Below are 12378 nucleotides of genomic sequence, written 5' to 3' on the forward strand. Positions count from 1 at the left end.
CTTTAGTTTTCTACCTGCCTGGTTAGCCGGTGCCGTTCTCTGGACTGAGACTCTCCCAGGGACAGATGATCTCTTTGGCTCTGACTCCTCGAGACGCAGCTCTGTGCTCCTCGTCCTCGTCCTCGGACTCGATGGGGTAGATGCGGCACTCTGGAGGAATGTCCACTTTAATCTGAAAGAAACTAAAAACAGCGTTGAGATCGTTCGGTTATCTTTGAATACGTCCTGACAATCACATGAAGACCCACTCTTGCATGTATGCGGCTCTTCTTTTTTTTTTATCCTTGTATGATGCCCTGATGAGATGCTATTGATTAGATCAGGGGTGTCAAACACATTTTAGGCCAGTGGATCAGATCAGTACAATGGTGCCATAAGAACCTTTAAATTTAAACTTTAAAGTTTTTCTTTGTTGTGGCGCAGGGTAGCTATACATGATGAAAACATCTTTATTTTTGCAAAAGCAAACAATTATTACCAAGAATGACTACAATCTCAACAAAAGGCCAAATTTTAAGAAACCTTCTGTTGTAAAATATTGTTAAATGTCCAGAACATTATCCTATATCTGTTGTATTATGCAGGTTTTCTTTTCGTCACGTTTTCTTTGAAATATTTACAATTGTCTTGGTGGTGTGGTGTTTAGCACCCCTGATTAAGATAGAACACCGGGATACATTTATGGACCATGTATTTGGTTGAGTGGAGAGCACTCCTAATTCAAAGCAGAGTCTTCAAGGCAAATCTTGTCTTGGCCAATTACCATTAAACGCATGGTTGAGATGTTTTAAAGAGACTGTAATACCTGTAGAAAACCCACACACGCACGGGGAGAACATGCAGACTCCACCCTGGGCTCTTTGCCAGATCACGTCTGACTGTCATGGAGCTTACTTGCCAATCCTCCTGGGTGGAGCCTGACTGGGTTCGTCTGGGCTGATAGGCTGGATGCGGCTGCTCGTCCCGCCAGCCGAGTGGCATTTCGGCGAGAAGCTGGCGAACATGGCGGCGGGGGTGCAGCCGCGCTTCAACAGGCGACGGAGGGACATGGGCATGCGCGACTTGGACGCGTTCCCTCCCGCAGACGTCCGGGCCTCTGGGTTTTTTTCAGCTTCGCGCTCACCGGCCTCCGAACGGCAGGTACTGTCCAGGGCCACACTGATGGGGGACGGACAGGCCGGGGTGTGGGCCAGGAAGGGCAGGGGGGGCGTGGTGCAGTCACCCGTGGGGGAGTCAGTGATGCCGGAGTAGACGGCGAGGTGGGGGACAGGGGTTGTGAAGCGGCACAGCTGTGAGGTCAAAGGGCAAAAGACACAGGTCAGAGGCAGAGGGCTCTCCAGATGCACCGTGCTCCAGACTGCAAGTAGCCGCTTCTTTTAGTTCAGTTTTTCTCTCAGATTACTTCAGAATTACCCAGATTTTGAATTCCAATAACAAGAAAGCCTCCTGATATCCAGATTAGAGCTGTATGGTATTAGTTACATGCAACAATGTTGACAGTGTGACTTATGATACATCAACAAAGGCTTAAGTATACGCTCTGTATATCAGACACTACTGCAACGGTTGTTTTTTTGCCAATCACATCACGTGTCTGCTTGATATTCATTTTGTGCTTCTAATTGCTGGCCTTTTGCCACCAGGTATGATGAAATGTTGATATAATGAAGTGAAATCTGCTGTCAGCAGGGCTTCATCTATTGACCTACAAGTTGAAATGTGCAGAGCATGCATGCACAGTGTATGGAAACAGTTTAGTTAATGTATGTGGTGTCCAAATGTTGTTATCCTGGGGACGGTGAATTTTCAATATGTTGTGTTGCTCTAGTGCAGATCATGTTAAAAGATTAAAATCTAAAGAAATCCGAGCTGTCGCCTCTCACTCCTCGAACGTGAAACCCACTGGATTAATTGTGAACTGACACTAGAAAAGGTTTCTCTTAGTCGAAGACAATGCTGGTCTTATTACACAGTCTGCAAATGTCACACACGTTACACAGTCTTGCCTTTTAAGTTATTTTCAGTTACAAGTAATTTTTTTACTAAATATGTGCATTCTAATAAATTTACTCCATGCTGTTTTTTCAAACGGAACGCCAGAAAGAACCCTCACGCCCCTCTCAACAACATGTATTGGACAATTAAGGCTTGATCACATCTACAAGCTCAAAATCAAAGGTTAAAATGTTTGCATGAAAATGTCGAGACCCTCTGTAAGCACGAGGAAAATAATTTGTTTAGTATCGGCTCCAGTTAATAAAGCAACTCAAAGTGAAAACAGCGATCATGAGTCAGTTAATAAATAAATAAAAAAAAACAAAGATGAAGAAATGAATCCCCGAATGAAAAAGAAAGGCTGAGTGAGCACAGAGTGAAGACAAACAGAAAAACATGAGATGGTTCTGTGGAGGTTTTTATTTGCTTGCGACGGACAACAAAGACACAGAAAACAGTGAGCGAACAGAAACGCTGAGAAAAGCAAAAGAAATACGGTAAACAAAAGCTTGAACAGGCGGAAACATGCTGCAAGTCGTTATGAGGCTTTTGAAATACCTAAAAGATCTGCTTCAATCAGAGTCACAAAGTTAAGATATTTCCTTACTTGCAACCTCTGGAGAATAGTGAGTGATATCCACCTGAAGGTTTATTTAAAAAGATCCCAAAATGTGTATGCATGAGTAAGAAAACTGCAAAAGAAGATTCTATATATTCATTTTTAATCTACTTTTCAAGCACAATCTGTGCAACGAAGTATTGTTCACATTTGAACTATTTGGTCAATAACTTCACTTTCCTCTTAGAATGACCCTCACGGGATTTCTGACATTATGATACTGCAAATAACAAACAGCAAAAGGTGTTTTCATTATCAGTTTTTTTTATATATATAAAAAAAAGTTCTCAGCTTTGGACGTGAACTTAAAGCTCATTGGAGGAAGACAACTTTTTTTGACAAACAACACTGAAAGTTCAAGCGCGTGTATAAGGACTTTAGAATATGACTGAAAAGTATTTTTGTAAGTGAATTCTACACTGATATCAACTGAAAAGTGTCACGCATTAATAAGAATTAGTGATATTTATTTATTATAAGTATTAGAACATTTAAAAAAAATACTGCATGTTTTTTTAGGCTAATCAGTGAAAATGTCATTGGATTAAATAGCTTTTTGAGAAGCTTCTAAATCTTTCTTGATGCAACCTAAAGTTAATTAATCAGCGGCGGTTCAGGTTTTGGAGGTTCGACGAGAAGGCGGCAGCTCCTTGCCGTCCTTGCCCTGCTTGCTCAGCTTGCTCATGACCTGTGTGATGTCGACGGGCGCGTTGGCCGCCATCTTGGCCCTCTGCTCCTGCTCCTGCTGGCGGAGGATGATGGGGCTGAGGCTCGGGCGCCTGTTCTTCGAGTTCTGCTCCAACTGGGCGTCGCTGGGAAAACAGAAAGGAAAGAAAGAGACGAGTTATGGATGGATGGATGGATGGATGGATGGATGGATGGATGGATGGATGGATGGATGGGAGGGAGCAAGAGAGGAAGGAATGGATGGATGGATTAAAATTTGATGGATGGATAATAGTTGGACAGAAGGAGGGAGGGAGGGATAAAAAGTTGAATGAATGAATGAATGGACGAATCAACAGATGGAAAGAAGGAAAGCAGGTGTAAATAAGATTGAAGTGCTTCAGCCAGAAGAACAAAAAGAGGAAAACCTTTCGCTCCCCTCACTCTCACTAACTCTTTCTTTCTATTCTTCATCCAAGCGTGACGTTTCAAACCCTGCTTCTATTCCATGTCCAACAAAGGCCAACTTTTTTTTAAGGATTTTCCCAAATGTGACCGGTGGTTGTTGGTACCCGAAGAAGTAGACGTGCGGGAGACGAGCGCAAACTAACCTGAACTTGTGCTCGTCAGGACAAATGGCTTTCTTCTGCGCGTCCTTGAACACTGGAGATTTCAGATAGCGGCCGTACGAATCCTGCAAAACATTCAGGACCTCAACAGGTCAGCGGAGTTCCGAGTGAGCGGGTGGCAGTGAGGTCATCCGGCGTGTTCACCGACCTTCTTCATGAGCATGTAGATGTGGGTTTGAGCTGGGTCCAGGACGTATCTGTGTGGGTGTCTGAGGCCGCTCACTGTGATCTCCATCGTCTTCCCGTCGATGTTGATCCATCGCGGCGCTCCACGGGCCAGGAAAGTCCTGATTTATAAAAGATGGAGAGATTTCTCAATACGTTTGAATGTATTTTAATGTAAGCTTCAATGTGAAGAAAACAAAGTCACGTTCCTGACCATTGTTCACAACCATACAAATCCCTCAGAAAAGACGAATGTTTTCTACAAAGAGAGGAAAATAAACTTTACTTGTAGATCTGCTCCGCCTTCTCCTTCATCTGTGTAGCAGTGCCCCACTTAAGATCCTCACAACCTTCCCAGAAAGCCAAGTTCTCACCTGAGAATGAACATAAATCAGTGAATCTGTCTCTTCATGCTTCAAAATGACAGTTTGGCCTTTTCTTACTTTGATCTTTGAAAAGATCTAGATATGAAAAGCTGGAAGACTTTGTAGGTGAACCAGAAATCCATTTTGTCAATTTAAAAAACAAGAATGCTGAAATCATGCAGCCTAAAAAGTTACAGGCTTTGTCCAACATTTTGAAAAACAATGGAATTTCAGATGGAATGAGGGGTTTGTTTTGTTTTTTTTTAATATGTCCGGTTGGTCATAGTTGGTTTTGTAGAATGTGCTCACACCTGTTTTCTGCACTAAAAAAGAGAAAAGAAACTGCAGTTTTTCCTTATTTATCTCTGTAGGTCCATGTGTTTTTTTACACCGCTCTGCCTCAGTGGAGGTCTATCTAACCTAAACATGTCCGATATAAAACATCCCTATGACCACAGCCAACGTACCGCTGAACTCTTTCTTCAAGAACATTCTGAAGTCGTCTCGTCCTCGCGGGTCCGACAGCAGCTCTCTGAAGCTGAACGTCCACCTCTCCACGCGCATTTTAGTGGGTATCTCCACGCTGCCGGTGAATAAGCACTTCATCAAACGACCCGCTGTGGTCGATGTGTGATGTTTGCTGGATTGGAAACGCTGAGCTAAACTCACTTGTGCATGTTTAGAGACCAGTAAGTCACGTCGTCAGTTTGCCAGGGGTTGCTGGGAAGACACCTGGAGAGGAACGGATCGTGACTGTGGTAGGTGGCGCAGTTCTTCACCAATCTGCAAGACAAAGTATGGGACGTCTTAATACAGTAATAGACGTTTACGTTCACACTGCAGACAAAAGTGGAATAAATCCAGTTTGTTTTTCCAGGCCACTGTCAAATGTGGTAGATTTTAAAATTGTCATATTAATAAGAGACAACGTCTTACGCTCCAATGGAGACTGATGACTTCACTCTGGGCCTCATGATGGCCTGCTGGGTGAAGATCATCTACAGGGAGCAAAGGGAGACACGACATTATACGAAAAACAGTGTTTGACTGTCGGTGGATTAAAGAAACAGGCTGATATAAAAGTCTAAGTCTCACTTACGATTCTCTCATAGAAGTCGGGTGTTTTTGTCTGTGGAGGAGAAACATATATCAAATACCAAAGAGTCACTGTTCTTTAGATTTTACATCTTCCATATTCAGTCCTCCACGCTCCCAAAAACCTGTTGCCTACATTTCCCACAATGCAGTCTGGCGGAAAAAAAACTGAAGACGCCAAAAGCAGCCGGTGTAGTTTACGCAGGCTGCAGATGTGGATTCCAGTCTTTTTTTACTCGACGCGACCAGATGTTTTACATTCTCTAACTTGTGCTTGTAGGCGTCGGCCGACGCCGAAGCGTTTCTCACACATGACTAAACTCCGGACACACAAACGGATCTCTGTGCAGATGTGGCCGCGCTCTACAACATCTGTGAACGGGCAAACGTTGTCCAATCAGTGGAGGTTAATCATGGATGAGGAAGAAAGCAGAATGCATTTCTCCAAGCACAAACATGAAGTGATGTTTGTGTGTGTGTGTGTGGGGGGGGGGGGGTTAGAGAAAGAAAGCCATGGGAAATGCCTGCAGGAGAGGAGAGAAGAAGAGAAAAGAAGAAGGGATTAATTTTACCATAAGAAACAGCAGCTCCAAAACAGAACGTCTTTTACAGGCCTGACATCTATGCATCAAAGCCTCTTACTGAATAAAAGCTGATTGACAGGAACTAAGCCCTAAAGGTCACTGCGACACTCACCTGTTACCTCGTCTGCGTTCGGATCCACTCGTCGATCCAGCCCGTAGTCCATTGCGCTCACCGTCCCCGGCTGCTCGCAGAAAAAAAAAGAAGAAAAGAAATCCACTAATTACACAAAGTGTGTTTACCCAATGACAAATTCATTAAAGCAGAGGGCTGCTTTGCAATGCTGATCACACTTTTCCAGCAACCTCGAGTCCCATTCAGGTGGATTCATCGATGGGACATAACAAATACACCCTGAAAGCTGTTTGTTTGGCGTTGCCACTCCACATAAAGCAGTTTTTAAATCCCGTCTCAAAACAAAAAATTTTTCTGTGGTATTTTATAACCAGATTTCAGAGTCATACACAGTATATTTCATTTAATTGTGTTATATCGGGGGGGGGGGGGGGGGGGGTTTAAGTGGCTTTTAAAAATAAAAACATGAACAATGCTTGAGTATCTGCTTTGAATCTAAATTGACTAATTATTCCTTCCACCAGTGTGGTATTAGGTCAATTTTTTTCCATTTCCTGTCCATTTGTCCTTCATGTAGTCACAGATTATGGGTTAGTTTTTCCATTGTATAGATTGATTCAATAATCATGAACCATTGGTCGTTTGTGGATGGATCTATCTTGCCCCAGTTCCTCATAATAGCTTTTTTACATGCCACTAGTAGTATTTAATCAAATATCTATCATTCACCATCACATTCTTTTCAGTGAAATTGCACATAAACAGAACATTGAGGCAAATTGGAATCTCATAACGCAGTATTTATTGCAGCTTTTCGGAAATCACTGTAATTTTCTGACATTTCTAAAAGATGTGTGAATGATCTACATTAAATTCCATATTATATTTTGACTGATGTGGTTAATTTATTTGACTGTTGCCTAGATGAAAAGCATTTAGTTTGATTTGATTGTTTTTTAACCACAAAATGGGATTCAGCTGGATTCCTGCAGCCGTGTAAACACGAGACATTTCTGAAAACGATGCGATTTCACTTGAAACATTGTCACTTCGACACCCTCCCCTACATAGTGTGCTTAACGTAATAAAATGACCACAATATAACACACACATGCAGACCTGCTTTGTTTGTCCCCCCGTCGGTCCGGGAAACTGCCGCCTTGTCGTGTGTGAATCATCATCTTGACACAAGACTCATGATGCGCACAAGGTGCAAACCACTGCACCACATTCTCCCATGCAGCGTGAAATATTAATCGGGTGTGCCCTTTTCCTCCGACTGGACATGTAACGATAATGAGGCATCATGGGTGGAGATAATGAGATACCCTGGGAAGTACGGCGCTGACGAGCGGTTTATTTTCACACGGTCCTGACGAGCTACTTATATCTCGACGAGACTGCATCCAGTCTTCATATGTGTGCGTGTTTCCTTACCGGAGGTCTGTGAACCACCCAGTAGGCTCTCTCCTGGCAGTCAAACACCACACGGTCGGGTTTCTTCCTCTCCTTTGCTGCCCTGAAAATCCCACACAGACACACCGAGTTGTAACACACAGTCCACCTTGTGACACGAGTCCCACTTCTCACACACTCCCACCTGTACTGTTCTTTAGCCTGCATCACTATGAAGTCCCATTTGTGATTCATCCACTTGTGCAGACGGTTGTACTGCTCCTGAGGGTATCAAACAGCCACTTTGGTCAACGCCAGCTGCGACAAAATGAATTCTTCTCGTGTGTCTCGGCCTCTTTCTGACCTGTTCGTGGATCTCCAGGATTCCTTTCTTACGGATGTTTCTCTTGGCCAGGTAGATGGCTGCAGTGGTGAAACAGAAGTGTCAACTCAATGTCTGTGACAGGATGAGATGTGCGACGACTGCGGTCGATCTCACCGTAATCTGTGTCTTCGACGGGCCACTGCTGTGTGGGCCAGAAATACGGCGTCTGAGGACAAAGGGCACCGTTTACATTGAATTGCACAATCAGATGTTGACTCGATGTACCCAAATCGAGGTGGTTGACAACATAAGAGTTCAGATTCTGTGGGACAAACAGCTGCTGGGTAACCAACACGAATAGTGGTGGTCGACCAACAACAGTGATAGATGCTGCAGCAACATCAGAAGAGAAACGGTTGAGAAATACCAAGAGTTGAAGGAACAGCTGGAACAGATGTGTAGGGTTAATTCTGTCAAAGTTTTTGAATATTAACTGTTGATGAAATTATTAATTATTTGCTCTATCCTTTTATTGGGAATTTCCTGCATTTTAACTTGATTCCATTCTTGCACATGACTGCCATCAGATGGTGCAGCAGCATGCGCCTCCACTTTAGTGCATCCACAACACGAAGCTCAATACTCGCAATAGAAACACAAACCACTATAATGTACCTTTAAATGAGCTCTGAAAAGTAGTACTTCATATTCTCGGTATCCAAAAGTTTGTACACTTGCTCTCACTCTTACTTACCTGAAAGCGATACAGGGATGCATCTGGTTTGATGACGAGACGTTTGTGGTCCTGTAGAGGATAGATGTATCCCAGCGCCACAAGCATGGAGCCAAAACTTCTTGCTTCTGAAGACAGAAGACAGAAATGAGCTGCTGAGACTTTTCTCCTCCTATAGGTCTGATTTATGCCGCTTACCCAACGTGATCGAATATTTAAAGACAAGTGTGTCTCTGTGATTTTCATTAGGAAGGTATCGTCCTCACCTTGCGTGTCTACCAGGAGCCGGTCTGCTAACCATGCGATGATGTCCTCGCCTGAGGAGGAAACAAACAGAAACATGAGCTCCAACAGCAAACAGTCATCAAGAAGGCTTGATCGTGTGAGTGTGTGTGTGTGTGTGTGTTTGTGTGTTTGTAAACATCAGACAGCTAATGAGGAAAGGACGGAAGAGAGGAGGGCGACTGGAGCTTTTTAAAACTGGGGTGTCAAACATCAGTGATCAGATGTCAGTGACGCTGCCATGAAAGTCAGATACCTGGTTTCTATCAAAGTGGCCTTAAAGCCAAGCTGTAAGGGCGAGTGTGTAAAAACATACATAATGCAACAGCTACAGGAGATGTTCTCAGGACATTTCATTGTATTTTGCATTGTAAATTTACTTTATGTTGCGATTGAGGTATTTTTTGGCAGTAATTGTTTGGGGGGGTGAAAATGTAGACATTTTCATGATGTATATGCTTCACCATAACACCATTATTTATATTTATTTAAAGGTTATGATGCCAGTATTTCACCGGTCTGGCCCCCTTGCCCGGAGAGGAGAGGACAGGACAGGACAGGACAGGACAGGACAGGACAGGACAGGGAGCATATAATAAAATAATAAAACCAAATAGTCATGAAAGGGAAAAAAGGGAACAGAATGAACAGAATATTATCTGCAGCTGGCATATCTGCTTATTTTCATTCATTCAGCTGCCCACATTCAAAGCTTGCAGATGACGTAGAAGTCTCAGTTCCCTCTCCTCGTCCTCCACCTACACTCAGTTTATTTCTCTCCTTTCTAGCCTCCGTCTCTGCTCGCTCACTTCCTCCTGCCCCCTTCGATCCTCCTCCTCCTACTTTTTTCCCTCTCCCAGACTCTGAGACGGAGGGGGTTGTCATGGAGATGAAATCAGTGGCGCTCCAGTTTGAGCCCGGAGCTCTGGTATCCTCCAGTGAGACTATGCAGGCCGCCAAATAACACCGAGTGTGTGTACGAGTGTGGGAGTGTGTCCTCCTCACCGGTGATAGCATGCGGTATTGTTGTGATAACCAGTCGCTGAGGCTGTGACTTCACTCCCGTATTGGGGTCCTGCATCTCCAGCAGCGTCTTCTCTGCCTGCAAAGTGATATAAGAGGGGAGGAGGTGTCATTACAGCGGCTGATTGCTCGGGGCGCCGAGGTCACATCATAACAGGTTGACGAAGGTTCGTGAGGGAAAGCTGGCAAGAAGGGAAACTCTAGAATATGACCGGAAAGCTTGGATTATTTCAAGATAAAATGTCATTATTTACATGATAGGGACCATGATGACGATGATCGTCATCATTATCATCATCTGGAGCATGTACAGCATCAGCTTTAACTCTTATTCTGCGTGCAGTTGTGCCTCTGGCTCACAATCAAAGCTTGTAATTAACACTGTCTATCAGAAAAAAAGATCCAGGTTTTGTGACACGGACCACGTCGCTATTCAGATCAGAAAATGATAAGAGGTGAGATGATGAGTTTGTTTCATGTCCTGATGTCACAGCTTTCGTTTGCCCCGTGTGGGTGGATTGCGATGAGTCACTGCCCTCCAAAATGTTTTTTAGTTATCCCATCATCTGACTCCACAGCTCCCACAGAGCCCACAACCCAGGTGTGTGCAGGAAAATCATTTGTTCAGTTGGCATGCAGAACGGGAGGGAGCGAGGCAGTGAGAGGGTATTTGCAGCTGACTCTTGGGGCTGTTTGAAGTGGCTTTGTGCTTTGATGTCATCCTGGAGAGGCTATGAGCTCCAGGCTGAGCCGGACCAAAGTGGGCTTTCATGGACCGAAACGCAAACCTCTCCTGGAAATGACTTCTTTAAACATTCCCCTGGAGAGTGTGGCGTTGTGTGTTCGATATTTTTGATCAACGGGCTCTCATAATAATCATTTTTCTTATCATTTCCGTGGGCCAAATGTTATTTCACAGCAACAAATATCCAGAGAATTTAATATGCGAGATAATGATTCAGTCCCAGCACTGGCCATTGGACCATTCTGCTGTTATCAATACAGTGTGTGCGTGGATTAACTTTTTTCCAGCAGCTGGTAGGTGTAGATGAAGCACTGATACTGATCCAGGCTTAATACTTATTAAACTGAATGACCTTATCACTGTGAAGAGGTTGAAAGGAAAACACTGCCTCACATTTAATGTGAAAGGCATACAAAGAAGTGCACGGAAAAGAAGATGGCATCTGATTGTTTAGTTTTTTTCAATGGCATGCATAGTTATTTGAGACCCTTTTACTAATCAAATGTATAGTTGAAATCGATCAATTTAGTGTGTTCTGTTTTAGTTTCATTTAAAGCAATCAATAGTTCAAATGGCACCTTTGGGATTTGTTGTTTTGCAAAAAAAAAAAATTATAATAAAATGGAATCTTTTGACTGAAGCATCCACGAACCACCTGTGGAAAATCTCAAGTGAGACACTAATGTTGTAATAAGAAAACATCTAAAAAAAAATTTGAATGTTGGAAATATCAGAGCAAAACTCTGAAACATAATTCTATAAGTGAGAGATCCAGTGATCCACGGACCGCTTTCAGGTACATATAAGCTCTATAAGCCTGAAGACAGGTGTGATCTGATTTCTGATGAGAATAATAACCTACCTTTTTGAGACTAGCCATCCGTGGTCGGTACCTTTGCCCATGGTCCCGGAGAGTGTTTCTGATGGTCATGTTGTCTGATGCTTACAGTCAGTGCTGCTGTACTGTCGTCTGTGGTGAGCCTGTGTCGTGTGGAGAGATGGTTGAGTACAATCGTCCACGGTGATGCTGCCTTCAAGTGTCCCACAGGAGCTTCAACTGGAAGCTCGGAAATTGTAGTTTCGATTAAAGCTACTTTCTCGTTTTTTCATTTATCGTGATCATACATTCAAACTAGTTAAATGAATTCGATGGAAGGTGGTACACGATTAAAACCAACTGATCCCAAATTGAAAATGATAAAAGTCTTTCATATAATGCAGAAAATACAAAACAGAAAAAAATAACAATTTAGTAAGATAAAGTCCAATCACACATTTTTCAAAATTTATCATACTGAAATATTTTATTGAAAAAGATATAATCTTACAACCAATCATTAATATTGTGCTTTTACAACGTTATTCCTTCTTTATAAAAGCGTTCCGTTGAGTTGGTTTTCAATTTTCCTGCTGCTTCTGAAGGCAGCATTCATGGAGCTGGATGGGAATGGACCAATCAGAGCACGTCTTTTGCTGACGTCGTTACTAAGCTTCACCAGCAGATGGCGACATACCACTTGCAGTCAATTTACCTTCTAGTTTCATTTATTTTAAATCATTTCAAGGTTTTTTTTGCTTTATTGCCCATGAAATGACACAAAGGGGAAAGTAGCACCTAAATGAATCGATCAAACGAGGTGCTTAAATGGACGTGGTGGCAAAAAACCGCGCAACGCCTGAGCGG

The 12378-nt window shown here is 43.2% G+C and overlaps 1 protein-coding gene across 1 annotated transcript; it reads right to left on the reverse strand.

The window, feature by feature from the left end:
• Positions 1-22: 22 nt before the first annotated feature.
• On the reverse strand, positions 23-11686 carry LOC308120499 (regulator of G-protein signaling 9-like; the record flags this gene model as incomplete). The annotated part of the gene is made up of 19 exons (XM_080481131.1): positions 11557-11686; positions 9932-10028; positions 8911-8961; positions 8666-8772; positions 8086-8137; positions 7951-8009; positions 7792-7868; positions 7629-7710; positions 6238-6300; positions 5539-5568; positions 5376-5437; positions 5109-5222; positions 4907-5022; positions 4361-4448; positions 4058-4196; positions 3892-3974; positions 3303-3426; positions 895-1289; positions 23-182 (listed from the first exon to the last, which is right to left on the reverse strand). The coding sequence occupies exons 1-19, from the start codon at positions 11623-11625 to the stop codon at positions 23-25; spliced, it is 1968 nt and encodes a 655-aa protein (XP_080337257.1). The 5' UTR covers positions 11626-11686.
• Positions 11687-12378: the final 692 nt, after the last annotated feature.

The sequence above is a fragment of the Lipophrys pholis genome (genome assembly GCF_963383615.2).
Source record: "Lipophrys pholis genome assembly, chromosome: 1".
Lineage (NCBI taxonomy): Eukaryota > Metazoa > Chordata > Actinopteri > Blenniiformes > Blenniidae > Lipophrys > Lipophrys pholis.